Below are 15729 nucleotides of genomic sequence, written 5' to 3'. Positions count from 1 at the left end.
GCAGTATAAGGCTCTGTCAGGGGGGAGGCAGCTGGGAGCTGCTGGAGCCTTCCCCTGCTGCCAGAATCTTTCACTGTGGTGAAGAAAGGCTCGGTCCGCTGGGGAGAGGCTCCAGTAGTGGGCAGCTGCCAGAGCCTCTCCGCACTGCCAGAGTCTTCATCTGCTGCAGGAGCCTTTCCGTGAGGTGGGGAAAGACTCTGGCAGTGGGACACTTCACCGATAACAGTAGCAGTATAAACAGGGGAGGCACTGCTTGGGCATGCGGAGAGCCGCATAGGGTACATACCCTCAGTGTTCTGATGTCTTTGCTCACCTAAGCATTGTCTCACTGTCCACACGGCTGTTCATACCCATGCTAGGGGGACCTGCTGCATATGTACTCTACATGCCGCTGTAACGGGTGTGCAGTATAGGCGTACCCTAAGATAGGGGCAGGGGTTAAGGATCCTGGATAATTCAAGTTTCCATGAATAGCTGAGAATAATGATAACATGGAGAGTGCTGACTAGATACATAACTCTCCTTAGGCTAAAGGTGTTTTGAGTTAGTAATATGTGTTTTTCTTAGGGTGGTTGGATGATATTGGACTTCCACAGTATAAGACTCAATTTGATGAAGGAAGGGTGGATGGTCGAATGCTCCATTACATGAGTGTTGTAAGTAAATGGCAGTTTATTTTCTGGCATATTTTGTGTTATTGGTTTTGGTAGCTTTTGTTAGGGTTTTTTTTTAATGCAGAGTGACATGATTCTAGGTGGTAAATTGGAGCCTCACTAATCTAAAGAAACTTGCTTTTCCTGCTATATATCATGGTGATTCCAGAAATATTACCAAATTAAACTTTATTTTACCATGTACTCAGAAAATGGAAATCAGTCGACCTTTTCCTTATTATTTATCGCTTTTGTAGTAACTACATAGAGAGTAAAATTCACCCATGGGAAGATCAGCAGAATGCCTATGCATGACTTAGGCCCAATTCTGAGGGCTTAAGATGGGACTTAAATGGTGATACGTCTAGAGTGAATAGATCTATTATACGGAAGATAACTATAGTTCACATAAATTAACAGCCTTAGAAGATTAACCTCATTTGCTTTTATAAAAAGAGAATGGAAAATCTATCTATAGATCTTAATAAAATAGTTCAACAGAAAAGCAGCTTCTTTTGTCTTGTGGGACTTTCTGCAGGTAATTTTAAAATTGTTGAATTTTCCAAAAACCTGTTCTGCAAATTTGCTGACTGATAGCAGAGTAGTGTTTTACCAGAGGTCAGCATGTCAGAAATTTCCCACCATTTGAAATGAGTTTTAAAATAAAATATTTATACAATAATATACTGTAATTGTCTGTGTGTCTCCTCCCACAAAGTTGTGTGCCACTAACCTGTAAAGGAATGTCAGACATTGTCAAGTGTATTCAGTGGTATGCCGTCATCTAGTAGCCACACCCTTCAGAGGATATAAATCCCAATAATACTACCTATGTGACTGTTTCACAGGTTATCGCTAATATGGAACATTTTAAGGACCAAGTTTTCAAAGATAGTATTGTAAAGTATACTTGCGAAATATACCCACATATCTCCATTGTGCCTGAACATTTGAGAATTATATGTATAAATGCATATGTGAAAATGAGGTAACCCTATGCCTATTTAATTTGCACACAAAATTGCATGATTTTCAAATGCAAGTGCAGTACTTGTAGACACAATTGGTGTGTGTAAATTTTATAGTCATAACATCCATCTACCAACTGAAAATTGGGCCTTTGTTCAAGTTCATATTAACTAATTCAAGTAGATGGACTTAATTCTTCTCTCTAAGAAGGTTAACATTAAATGTTCAATATATTGTTACTGTTCATTGGGGTGACTAGGGTAGGAAATCAGAGCAAGTTCCTTTAACCTTTAAATCAGGATTTTTCTTTAAAGTTTATTCTAAATAATTAAGACTAAGTTTAATATAATTAGGTGGTATTTTTTAAATATGTAAGACCAACTTCTGACCTAGTTCCACCACCTTAAAATACCACGGGTGAAATAAGCCCAGAGCATTTTGTTTGAAGGCAGGTAAGACATAATGCAACTGAGAGACAAGGTTCTGTTCTTTCCTCCAGATTTGAATGGAAACAGGATCATATACAATATGATCTTTAAAAAAAAAAAAAAAAAGTCATGAAAGTGTTTTCTAATATCCTGTGCCATGAACATGCTAAATGTTACCATCTCATGCCAAGATACTGTTTGTATGTACTTTGTGCATTCTATACACTAGCACAGGGGAGAAGGCTAAGATCTTCCCATATTAACTTACTTACAGTGCAGCCACTGAGCTACTAAAGAATTCAACATATTCTGTTTTGGACGTTGATAAATAATGGTGATTGTACATACTGCTGGGTTTGCTTTTTCAAATTCATATGTACCACTGCAGAGGAAAAAGACGTGCATGCAATGAAATTCACTCCTGTGCAGAGGTTCAGCACAATGTCTATGCTCCACATAAGCCCTTAAGTGCACTTAAGTCAAGTGGAAGTGAGCTACGGCTAGATTTACGGAGGTATTGAGGCACCTAAAGATGCAGAGAGATATCTAGTGGGATTTTCAAAAGCAGTGAAGCAGGTTAGGCGCCTAATTCCCCATTGAAATCAATAAAGGCTTTGCACCCTTACTCATATATGTGCTTTTGTCAATCCCACTAGGCACCTATCTGCATCTTTAGGTGCCTAAATACCTTTAGAACTCTGGGCCAAAGTGAATTTGGGGGGAATTTTACACAGTGTGAGTTAGCTGACTGAAGCCTTGTGACAAATTTTGAAAAAATATGCCAAGTACTCTGTTGCTTACATAGCACGTTTTTCTGAATTTGCTTCCCATTTTTGTGTGTGTTTGGGACATTAATTTAAAAATAGGGTACATGCTTTTAAGACCTGATTTGCTCCTGCTATTTAAGCCTCTGTTGAAAGCATAGGGCCAGCAGGCCCATGGAAGGCTGTGGTCAATTCAGTGGTGACATAAACAGTGATATAAATTACTTAGGGGCTGAAAGCTGATTGTAAAGAATCTGCACCATTTGGCATTTAAAACCAGTGTAATTTACGTATAAAGAGAAAGGAGAGGTGTGTAGCAGGAATTAGACCTTCCTAACAGTTGCTTTTTCTGTGGCACTTCCCCCTTTAATTTTAGATCCATTACTATGTTTTTAGGCAAAATCCTAACCATGCTCAGGGACCTAATGGATTGTAATAACTGAGTTTACCCTAAATCATTAACTGGAAACAGAGATGTCTGCAAAGTCAAAATGAAACCATATGAAACTCACCTGGTTCAAACACAAACAAATAATTCAAACTCAAAATTCAGATGACATTCATGATAAAATTCACTAAAGCTGGTAAAACACACGAGTGAACCTGAATTAACCTGACCAGATTTGGGGGTTTTATATTTTAAACCATGTAAATATCTTGGTTTTGTATGACTTTGACATGAAACCAAGTGAAGCTAAGCAATTTTAATTAAGTTTCATGTTGCTTTTTGGACTAGTTTGAACCTGAAAATCAAAGCAACATTTTTTTCAGGGTCTGAGTAGGTTTTGTAGAAAACCCTACAGAGTGAAACTAAAGAAAATAAATGCATAAACCTCTGAGAAGTGAACTACTGGATTTTCCGTGGAATTTTCTTCATATAGTTCCCTGAACATAAAGGTAGTTAGAATGGAAGTTAGAGCACAAGCTGAATTGTAGTATTAGTTTGATTATAAATAGCACTAAAAGATGGGAATCCAGATTCCCTCTCACATAAGTGTGTCTAAATCCATTGAAGGCAGTAGAGTTGCATCTACTTACACCACCAATGAATCAAACTTTGTGATTGACTTTGAGACTTAAACTAAATAAGCATTGCTTCATGGCACAGTTCTGGCTGAACGTGCAGTTTTAGCTTAGACATCTCCTGATTTTGAGTTCTTAAGTGTGCAATAATGCAACAATATTGCAATAATGTAGCTTTTGTATTTAATATTTCATAATATTTATATTTATTAATATTAATATTTATAATGTAACCCGTCAGGTTGAAATGTGGCATGCGAATGTAAAAGTATCTTTTCCTGATGTGTGAAACTTCTGAGGTTAGATGCTGAAGTGAAACCCGTTGTAGAAAAGCCAAGTGTAATCTTTCACACTGAATAGATTGCAAATGTATAGGTAAATCTGGGTCTGCAAATGAATAATAGCCACAAACATCTCTACCCCTGAAAAATAAACCAGATTTAAAATTCTGGTTGTATCCCTATGCACCAAGTGATCCAGAAGGTGGATGTGTTCAATGTGTACTTGGGCAAATGAAAATGTATAATTTCTTTGCTCTGGAAGTAGTAATAAAAAGTTTTATCTGTTCCCTCATTAGCTGTAGCTAGGTTTGAAAAAATACTGAATTTGAGATGATGTGAGGGGAATCTGCATAGAGTCAAAGCAACGTCAGTGCATGTAGTCTGCTATTGTAGTTGCAGAGTGACATTAAGCCTTTAGTTTATTTGTCATTGCGATTAAAGTGTATATCAAAACCATAATGAAGAGCCAGCACAATCTCCTTCCAACTGTGTCACTGATCACATGCAGGACTGTGTTGTATTTGAAAGGATATGAGCTGCTGTCATTTTTTCCTTCACCTTTCTGATGAGATGCCCCCACAAAGGCATTTTACAAAGTGTGAATTCAGCGCTCATGTGAGAGCTGCCAAGCTGATAGTCCTGAAGAATGAACTCTTCTGTTTCCTCACCAAATAGCGAGCATGTGCCTCAGTCCTGACCTGGAGGTGAGATGGTACCTCAGCCTCATCCCAGTTAGTCCTTTGTGTCTCTGTGAGACTGATAATAGGATGTCGCTTTTGATGGTAGGGTAAAAAGTCTCTCTGGGGCACTTCCCTGGTGGGGTTGGGCCCCTCACTATGCCCAATTTCCACCACAGGGTTGGCCTAGTATAGGCCCCAGTCTCTTAGGGTACATCTACATGGCATAAAAATCCCACAGCACATCTGCAGCTGGCCTAGGTCAGCTGACTTGGGCTGTGGGCTAAAAACTGCTGCATAGACATTCGGGCTTGGGCTGGAGCTTGAGTTTTGGGACCCTCCACCCTTGCAGGGTCTCCTGAGCCTGAACGTCTACGCAGCCGTTTCTCAGCCCCGCAAGTCCAAGTCAGCAGCTGACCCGGGCCAGCCACGGGTTGTTTATCCCCGAGTAGACATACCCATAGCCCTGGCAGTGGCCCTGCCCTTGTGGGTCTGTTTACTTTACTTCTGGCTGGGGGAAGGCAAAAGTTCTGGTCAGCACAAACCAAGCCCCTCTTGGGGTCAATAACACGGTAGAAAAGCAGGTGTGCCTGGGTAGCAGCTTTACTGGAGTCCTTGTGGCTGGGTAAATGAGTCAGCCCCTCCTTGTCCGGTTTGCCCCTGGGGTTTGCTGGACTCCTCACACAGCTGGAAGGCTTCTGGTGTGAGGGTTGCAGGAGCTCTCTAGTTGCTCCCTTCTCAGGGCTTCCCCCTTTGAAAGCCCTCCTCCCTACCATGCATAATTGACAGGGGCAGGGCTACTTTAGTCAGTGTGGGGTTTATGCACCTGTCAGAGGTGGTTTTCATTATTTAGTTTACCTCACTTTATAGGTGCCTACAACCACCAAACCATTTCATGTAGACACCTAAACAGCCTGTACGTAGTAGCACTTTTCCACTCTAGTGAGCTAATGGTCAGCTCCTGTTGTCAGTCACCTGACCATCCACTTCCTTTTCAGAAGCCCCTGAAAAACATTTATCAGCTACATGAAAAACATTTATCAGCTTGAGGCCAGCATGACTATTTCTTTGTTTTTCTATAGGAGCTACCTCTCTTTTCATGGGGATGCTCGCTTTTTTGTATAAGCACTGTGGCTGGAATTTTTTTTAATGTTTTCCATGTGAAAATTTGTGTCTGGGTTGGATTAAAATTTTAAAACGAACTTGATATTCTGTGTTCAGAAAGTTATGTTGTTGCTGGTTGCATTGGTGATGACAGGTTATGGCACTCTCTCTCTCTCCTCATCATTCCGCAGAATCCTTTCCACAAACGACTGTGCACGAAGGAAGTTACACAACAGCTGGTAGAAAGAATTCTGGGAAATGTAGGGGGCGGCAAGGCAAAAATTTTTTTTTTAAAATCCGTAAAAATTACCGTGAGGAGGAGCTATCCCAGTATTTCTTATTTCTTTAGTGTGGCACTGTAGGCAGACACTAAATCTATCTTTTTCAGGGTATATGTTCTTATAGATTCCAAAAATAAATGGGTGTGTTTGTTTCTGTGTGGGTGTGTTTTCACACCTTTTTAATTTTTCACAGGATGACTTGCTGTCCTTGAAAGTTGTTAGTGTCCTTCACCATCTTAGCATTAAAAGAGCCATTCAGGTCCTGAGAATAAATAACTTTGAACCCAACTGTCTGCGCAGGAGGCCATCTGATGAGGTAACAAGTTTTAAGTGAAGGCTAAATCATGTAGAGTATAATCCACTGGTTTTCCTTACAAGTGATTCTTGCTCTGCTCACCCCCAGCCTTGACTGCTACCTGTCTCCAACTCTTCCCTGTCCCTTACTTTTTCCCTTCCTTCAACTTTCAAGTTGGGCCTTACCTATCTGGGACTATGGCCCCTTTTGTTCCCCTTACCCCAGCCCGTTGAGTCAGTTCCTCTTGTCAAGTCTCCCCTTTAATGACTGACTGTTTCTGGAATATATTCTATGTTGTGCTATTTTAAGGGTAGAAGTGGAATCTATTGATTGTCTTGAATTAGGTGCACAGTTCCTGGTAAAGCTTTTTGTTGAGTCTTTATGAAATCTGTAGTTTTCTTAATATTTACCTTCTAAAATGGGTTGACCCTTGTAATCAAATATTATCTTGGGCTACCACTGTAGCTGTGTTTGTCTTACAGGCAGCTTGCTCTTGAGAGGGAATTATGATACTAATAAGGCCACCAGAACTGTGGTTCAAGATGCATCACATCTTTCTCTAAGGGATGCCCAGTATAGCGGTTCTTTGGGGATAACGGATTCTTACATATACTGGTGTAAATTGAAGTCACTCCACTGAAGTTAACAATGGTGTAAAAACTGGTGTGAGCGACAGCAGAATCAGGCTTTTTGCGTTCATGGACACAGCTCACATAATTTTACCATACTTGCTGCATGAGAGATTGGGGTGGGGGAGTTAGAACGTTGACCTCCATCTGAGATAACCAATCAGCTGCAAAGGCATGGATCAGATCAATATGTCTTCAGAAATCTTGCAGCTATATAAAAAATCCAGGTTCTGAATTGGTGTCCTGGTTACAATGAACTGTTTCAAATCACAATGCCTTTTCTAAAAGCTTCCGACAAGTTCTCATAACGTTCACAGGAGCATGAGGTAGCTTTCTTTATTCCACCCTTCAACAGCAGTACCACCAGCCTGTTCAACACACATTAATAAATGATCTTGAAATACCAGACTCGAAGGTGAGGATGCTGAACAAGAGACAGCAGCCAAGGAGCTTGAAGAAGGAAATCTGTTCAACTTGTCAGGCACTTTGTAGGGGGCCTCCTAGTACAGCATCTCTGATGAAGACATGGGCTGGACCCCTACAATTGAGATCTGATTTGAAATTTCCCAGTGTTTGGTGGGGGGAGGGGGAGGTCTGGGATTTTGGTCTAGGTGCATCTCCAGCCTGATAGTATAAAATGCCACAAGGTACCAATAAAAAAGAAAAGTGTTATGCATTTGAGAGTGGAAGGTTGGTTAAAGTGAAGGGCAGAGAAGGAATTAAATTAAAGCTGGAACTAAGAAATCTTCATGACTAACTATTCCTGTTCACAGAACAATATCACCCCATCAGAGGTTACTCAGTGGACCAATCACCGTGTAATGGAGTGGTTACGCTCAGTTGACCTAGCAGAATATGCACCTAATTTGAGAGGGAGTGGTGTGCATGGTGGACTTATGGTAAGAGTTTAGTGTTTCACTTATAAGAGACTCCAGATAATATTTTAATACTATATATGGCTAAAACCAAATGTAACTATGTGTTGCCATGTTAGCAATCTCCTTTTTACTTCAGTCTGTCCAAATGGGCAGTCATCTTTAGTAAGCTTCTTGCTGTTAGGAACCTTTATAAACACTGATGTGCTGGCCATTTAGGTAACAATGTTTCTGTACACCTAAATTTTCCCTTGCATTCTCTTTCAGGTAAAGCATTCTCTACTTCTTGCCCTAAACTGTTGCTGTGTGCTGTTAAACAGCTGCATGTGCTTCTGTAGTGGGAGAGTATTTTGATTCCTGTGACTAGTTTGTGCATCAGTTTGTAAAATACTTTGGGATCGTTCTGGATTTCAGACACTGTACAAATCATCTTCGTATAGTGATATTAATCTCTGCTGGCTCAGATACCACAATCAAGAGCACCATCTAAGTAACTAGGCTGGTAGATCAGATTCTTGTACAGAAACTGATTATAGAATGCAGAACATTGCTGTGCTGTTTGAGAAACGCACCACACAGAACACTTTCACTCTATGCTTATTCACTATCCATTATATATTGTTGTTAAGCTTAAATAAAGTTCCCAACAATAAAACCGAGATGAAAATTACACATTAACATACTATTATCAGTTTGACAGGATCTCTGAAGCGCTCTCTCTAGTCATCCAATCAGAGAAACATTTTTTAAAAAAGAAAGAAGGTGGGGGGAAAGATCTTTTACCATAAATGAAGGCATATTTTAAACACGATGGTGGGTCACTCTTACTTTCTCTTGTTTACTGGTTTGTTGTCACTGAGAACTCTGCAAAACCACAGGAATAACCCTTTCTAAACCGAACAGATGTTAACTGGAGCAGGTGGGTGAGGTTCTATGGCCTGCAATGTGCAGGAAGTCAGACTAGATGATCATGATGGTCCCTTCTGACCTTAAAGTCTGAGTCTAACTCTTTTTTCTTCTCTTTTTATAATGCATTTCCCCTAAAAATGGCCTATGCAACCCAAAAAATGCCCATAAAGTCTGGCATGGCCGCTGGCATCCTCAAGACCTAATCCAGGGGTATTGATTTCAGTTTGACTCTCTGTGGTTTGTTTCATAGGTCTTGGAACCTCGTTTTAATGTGGAAACCATGGCACAGTTGCTGAACATCCCACCAAACAAGACGCTGCTGAGACGCCATTTGGCGACCCATTTCAATTTACTGGTTGGTCAGGATGCCCAACATCAAAAGCGTGAAGCCATGGAATCTCCAGACTATGTCCTTTTAACTGCTACTGCCAAAGTGAAGGTAGGTCAATGCTTATTACTGTCCAGTGTACGTGTGCATTTTAAGAAGCAGTTAAGCAGTTAAACTGCCACTTTGCCAGACATGTGGTGGTTTTACAAGCGTTCAGGGTGCTGTTCCCTGAGGCTTTGTGGGGCAGAAGGGAGAAAAGCTAGCTCAGTTAGTAGAGCATCACACTTTTAATCTGAGAGCCCAAGATTCAAGTTCCTGCTCAATCCAAGTGCTTTTTAGAGTGGGAGGGTGATCATTGGCGAAGATGCTAGGCTGAGTTAGGAGAGCTGTAGGACCCTACCAAATTCACAGATGTGAAAACCGCATCACTGACCGTGATATCTGGTCTCCCCTGTGAAATTTGGTCTTTTGTGTACTGTTTCCCTATACGATACAGATTTCACCAAGCAGACCAGCATTTCTCAAACTGGGGGTCCCACCCCAAAAAGGGCTTACGGGGATCGCAAGGTTATTTTAGGGGGCATCGTGGTATTACCACCTTTACTTCTGCGCTGCCTTCAGAGCTGGGTATACAGAGAGCGGCGGCTGTTGGCCGGGCGTCCAGCTCTGAAGGCAGTGCGGAAGTAAAGGTGGTAATGCCACGACACGCCCCCCCCCCCCCTTCAATAACCTTGTGACGACACTCCCCTCCTTCCCCCTCCCCATCATCTTTTGGGTCAGTACCCCTACAGCTACACCAGCGTGAAATTTCAGATTTAAATAGGTGAAATCCTGACATTTTAAAATCCCATGACTGTGAAATTGACCAAAATGGACTGTGAATTTGGTAGGGCCCTACAGATCTAGAATCAGTTCCTGGCTCTGCTGCAGGCTGTGTGTGTCACCTTGTGTGATGGGTCTGTGCTTTAGTTTCCCAGTGGTAAATGAAGATAATGCTTCCTTTCTTCTGTCTTTTGCCCTGTTCATTTATATTTGTAAGCTGCTTGGGACAGAGACAGTCTCTTACCCTGTGTGTGTGTTCAGTATTTAACACAATGGGACCCTGATCTCAGTTGTGAATCTCTAGGTGCTACTGTTACACAAATAATAAGAAGAATGAGGATCTGTTTCTTCCTGGTTTTGGTTGTAGTGAAATTTGAAATATTCGGGCTAACGTGTTTAGGATCTGAGCCTCTATTATTTGTTTGCAGTTAAATACCTGATGGAAGAATAAAAGCTTAATTAAATCCAGGCTGAGTAAATTACCAAATTCCTGATTTTATGACAGTTTTTTTCCAACTTTTTAAGCCAAAGAAGCTTGCCTTCAGCAATTTTGGAAGTCTGAGGAAGAAGAAGCAGGATGATGTGGAAGAGTATGTGTGCCCGATGGAACTGGGACAGGCATCTGGAAGTGGGTCTAAGAAAGGATTTAAGGCTGGCTTGGATATCCGAGTGTATGATGATGACGATTTGGATAGACTGGAGCAGGTGAACCAGCTTCTGCTGTTTGTATTCGGCGATGGCGCTGTTGGGTTTGAATGGCATACCCAGTGTTTACCTTGGCTTGTTTAACTCCTTGTCACCAGCAGTCATGGAACACCATGGTACTGCCAAAAAATATGGTTCCTGACACAAGTCCAAAGGAACTACTTATGCGCAGAATTTGGACATTAATTTGGCACAAGTAAGCTTTTCCACAACACCGAAACTTACTCCCCCACAATTGGCATAATGTAGCATGTTTGTTGCTTAATGGATTTACTGAATTACCACCACAGATGAGTATAAATTATTTTTTCCCCTGTGACCTGTTTCTTGTAGATGGAAGATTCGGAAGGGACAGTGAGGCAAATAGGAGCATTCTCTGAAGGCATCAACAACTTGACAGTAAGCCTTAAAATACTGCCAGTAGAACTAAAATATCCGTGCTTTGAATATGGCCCAAAACCTTAGACAACCTCCTGTACTAAGAAATGTCCCGAAGTATTGCTAAGCACAGCTCTACTTCACTCTTCTTAGCAGACCATCTGTGTTTGGGAGCTGACTCTTTTTTTTTTTTTTTTTTCTCTTCCCCAGCCCTTTGGGTGGTTGCTTTGGGCAGGTTTTAGTCTATTGCGGAACTTGGTGCAAGTTAATTTTTATATTGTGAAACTCCTGCTATATTTAAGTCGACTGAAAGTCCAGAATTATTGTGCAAGTCGGAGTTCTGCTTATATTTAACGCTAAGATTTTGTCATGGTTATTTTTAGTAAAAGTCATAGATAGGTCATGGGCAATAAACAAAAATTCACAGGAGCTGTGACCTGTCTGTGACTTTACTAAAAATAACCAGGGGAGATGGGGACAGGGATAAGTAGGGGTGGAGGAATGACAGCTGGAGTCCCATGAGGAAGGGACTGACAGGCGGAGCCCCACTGCCATGTGGGGGGCGCACAGGCCCAGCTCCAGGAGCCACAGTGGGGGTGCGCAGCCACAGGGGGGTGCATAGCCTCCACTCCAGGGCTGGCTGCGGGACAGGGGCACAGAGTCCTGGTGCCAGCCCCAGCCACAGGTGCACGGGGGAGGGAAGAGGGGCACACGGCCCTGGGAAGCTGCGAGGTGTCCCATCTCCAGCCCCAGCTTCAGCCGTTGACAGCTGAAGCCGAAGAAGTCACGCAGGTCTGGTAAAGTCACTGAATCCGTGACTGCTGTGACGTCCGTGACTACATCGTAGCCTTAATTATCGTGAACCACCACAAAGAATGTCCCAGGTGTGGTTTGGTTTGGGTTGGTTTTCTGTAAAATCATGGGCTCCAACCTGAACCCAAATCTGGTCTTTTTTCACCACACTGCAAAGGGGCTAGACAACAGCCAGATACCATAGCTGAAGGTTCCCCTCGTGGGGAGGAGTCCCCAGTGTGTAGAGCCTCCAATAGCTGACTCCTGCATCATCACTGGTGTAGGGGTAATCCTGCTGGGGATGAAGGGTGTGGCCACTATGGCAATCCCTGGCTGGTGGATGGCCCTTTATCAGCAGAGGCAGCCAGGCATACTGGGACTGCTCTACATTATGCCAAAGACCAAAACAGCTTTAGGATCAGGGAGCTGCAAATGATTCTCTGTCATCTACACCCAGCATATACTGGATGCAGAAGAGGAGTGGGGTGAATGACTTCACCCTAGAGGATTCACTACAGTTGCATTGCATTTTATTTTCCTGAGACTACACAATTCTGAGTTCTTAATTTTGTCAGAGTCTGTGTTAATTCTTCCTTTGTTTCCTTTGCAGCACATGTTAAAAGAAGACGAAATGTTTAAAGACTTTGCTACTTGCTCTCCTTGCGCCAGTATAACAGATGAAGATTCAAATGTGTGACCGTAACTGCCGAATACCAGTAAAGAATTCAGTTTCTTATATGCTAGGAACATCATCGTTATATGTGATGGGCAGCAGATCATGTACATTACATTGTTCTTGCTTCTGTTTGTTAGAAGTGATATTTTTGAGTGGATAAGGAGAAAAGGTGCCTATTCTAAAGTTGCCATAAAAAATAAACCAACCAGAGACTGGTGAGCGGTAGTGTAATTGTTTTTACTATATTTAATGTACAAACCTGTGACATATATTCCAAAGTATTGTATTTACAATTGGCTGCCATAATGCTCTTTATGCTTATTCATGTTGTGAAATGTGCGGTTTCAAAATAATAGGAAACATTCAACTTGTAAATAACCTGCATCAGCATTCAGTGTGGCTTTCAGCTGAAAAAAGATATCACTGGTGTCCTATTTTAATGGATTTGTCCAAAGTAAATACCAGTTCTTTCCTTTCGTATCCAGCGTAGGCCTCCAGGCCCCACTGCCCTACACAAAACTCAAGGTAACTCTTGACTGTTGCTGTCTTATTTTTATACTGTTTTATATATTAAAAAAAAAATTATATGAAGTGCATGTAAAGCAGAAGTTTTATTTTGTGACATAAAGTGGTGAAAGGTTCAATTGTTTTTTAAAGGGATGATCCCAGTTTGCAAACCAGCTGGTTACTGGAAAAGTCATACTGACCTTTGAACTGTTTGCTTCCTTTTGTTTTTAATTTTTGCAACGTGTCGTCAACATTCTTATGTTTTGGATGAAGCTATTGTGAAATGTAGATCTGCTTGCATCACATTTCTAAATCTGTAATATCTGAAATTTCTCTTCTTTTCTTTTTTCCTCCAGCAGCAGTTATTAACATTAAAGTAAGGTTTTAATGGTATTAAAAATATTCTGGAAAATTCACAGCTTGAAATTGAGGAATGCTCAGTGTGGGGAAGGATATTTCTGTATTGTGTTTCCAATAGGATGGCTTGTATAGTTGCAAAAGTTATGTAGAGAAACATATAGGAAATGTATAATTTCCCAGCATTAAACCTAAGGCAGGGTTTTGTCCCAAGAATAAGTCCAATACCAAAACACACGTTGCCTAATACTTATGCCTCTGTAAAGCACAGCTCCTTTCTGCTTTGAAATAATCAGGTTTCTAAAATTCTAACTAGCCAGTGAAAATCTTGTGTCCGACATTCTATAGAACTTGATAGTTCTTTTCAAAAAATGCTAGCTCTCTGTCTGTTAAAATGATGATTGTTAAGGTGTTGAATGTTGCATGTATTGTAACACAATGGCATGATGCTTCATTACTTGTGGGGAAAAAAACTACAGCTAGATTAATTATCTTACCATGTTTGCTTTAACAGAAGGGTTTCATCATGCTTTTCATCATCGCTCTTGTTACAAGCATTGGGAAGGACGCTGTTCTAGATAAGTTGGTTATTACAGTCTAACCAATGTTAGATTTATGGCAATTTCAATACATCTGATGTATTGTTACAGAAGTTGGGAAGGCAATCGAGACGTTATCAAGATTTTTAATATGGGCTTCTACAAGTTGCTGGGAGGGATTTGAGACTTTTTGACGGTTAGCAGTATAACCGTGTACGCTGTTACCAGTCTGGTTTTTTACAGGATGGGCGCCTAGGTTTATATTTATTTATAACTACAATAACTTCAATAGAACCAATTACGTTATGCATTACATTGAACTCTGCCATTCGCTGCTTGCTAACTAGAGCCTGGCAAATAATTTATAATGAATTATTTATTCATTATTCAAAATTATTGATGGAATAATTTCTGCAAATAATTCTTGGTCTATAGCTTGATCGTCAGCAATTTCTTGTGATGGTTTGATATCTGAGCTATTTTGATTGGACAGCTAGGTCACATGGTAAGCGTCTGTTCCCTGACTGGCTAAGTGTAACACTTAGAATAGGATCTCCAATGTGAATACTTGTGAATTTGAAGTTTGCTTTCTGTGAATATTCTGCAGTATAATTACTATTTGTTTTGAAATAGTGCCCAACCAGGGATCCGGGTCCTGTTGTGCTAGGCACTGCACAAACACAAGAAGACATGGGCCCCTGCCCTTGGGAACCAACAGTTGTTTAAAATTCACTCATTTGCAAACTCTCTTGGAAGTGAGCACAATAGTTAAAACATTCACAGAAAGAGATCCCAAGGGGATTATAAATATACATATTGAAACAAATATTCACAGAAAGCTGTTTTTTTCCCCCATTCAGCCCTATCAATAAGCCTATTGAGAGCTTTATATGTTCATTTGTTTTTAATTTTAATGTAAATAGAGGTCTTTCCAAAAATCATTCTATTCAGCAGTTTACTGGTTGGAAAAAGGCCATCCTATCCAAGCTACCTATCATCTGAACTTTGATTATTTTATGGAGAGAGTAATATAAATGCTAAAATAAAGTCAGGAAGTTAAAACAAACATACACTTATGATATTTTAAATTTTGTGTGTAAAGAGGGGCAAAATAAACTAATATGTATTGCTGTGTAAAAAGCAAATAAAGTCTGTTGGAAAATGCCAAATATTTCTGGGCTTCTGCATTTTTAAAATAATATCTCAATTGTCTGTCTTCTTTATAGTTTCAATTGACCTTAGAATACTTTGCAAACTAATTTTCTGGTAAGTTATGTTCTCGTCATTTAAAAGGAAAAAAAAAAAAGCCAAGCAGAATTCCAGTGGTTATATGTTTATTAAGCCATCCATCCATATATAAAGTTCTATTAGGCTAGCTGATTCTTTGATTTCTAAGGGGTCTCAAGTTTTATTTCTGAGACAGACCTAAACCAGCCCAGCTTGATGGCAACAATGTCATGAAAAAGCTCTGCACTCTGTTCCTGGGTTGTTCAATAATGATTTCTCAAAGCCACGTTAGTTGACCCATTGATCTCTTGATACCATGCCATAGTGGAGTTGCACTGTGAAAAGTGAAATGATGATATTTTGGCACATCTGCAAAGAGTTTCAAAGTGCTGTGCAAACAGTAGTTAAGCTTCACAAAATCCTGTTTTGAAGTAGGGAAACAGAGGCACAGATAGGTTAAGTGACTTGCCCAGGGTCACATAGGTAGTCTGTGACAGGGCAGGGAATATA

General features: G+C 40.7%; 1 protein-coding gene across 2 annotated transcripts in view; it reads left to right on the top strand.

Annotated features, from left to right (window-relative positions):
- Window positions 1–15177, top strand: part of PPFIBP1 (PPFIB scaffold protein 1) — a 172360-nt gene extending 157183 nt beyond the window's left edge. For both annotated transcript variants that reach the window (XM_077826099.1, XM_077826106.1), the window contains 7 exons: window positions 568–656; window positions 6374–6496; window positions 7878–8003; window positions 9139–9327; window positions 10564–10743; window positions 11077–11142; window positions 12524–15177. In XM_077826099.1, coding sequence (XP_077682225.1) covers window positions 568–656; window positions 6374–6496; window positions 7878–8003; window positions 9139–9327; window positions 10564–10743; window positions 11077–11142; window positions 12524–12610 — 860 coding nt within the window. In that variant the 3' untranslated portion in view covers window positions 12611–15177. The remainder of the gene's footprint in view (window positions 1–567; window positions 657–6373; window positions 6497–7877; window positions 8004–9138; window positions 9328–10563; window positions 10744–11076; window positions 11143–12523) is intronic.
- The last annotated feature ends 552 nt before the right edge of the window (window positions 15178–15729 follow it).

This window comes from Eretmochelys imbricata, chromosome 1 (assembly GCF_965152235.1).
Source record: "Eretmochelys imbricata isolate rEreImb1 chromosome 1, rEreImb1.hap1, whole genome shotgun sequence".
NCBI classification, from domain to species: Eukaryota; Metazoa; Chordata; order Testudines; family Cheloniidae; genus Eretmochelys; species Eretmochelys imbricata.
The sequence above is the reverse complement of the archived record's forward strand: the minus strand, read 5'-3'. Positions and strand labels throughout refer to the sequence as shown.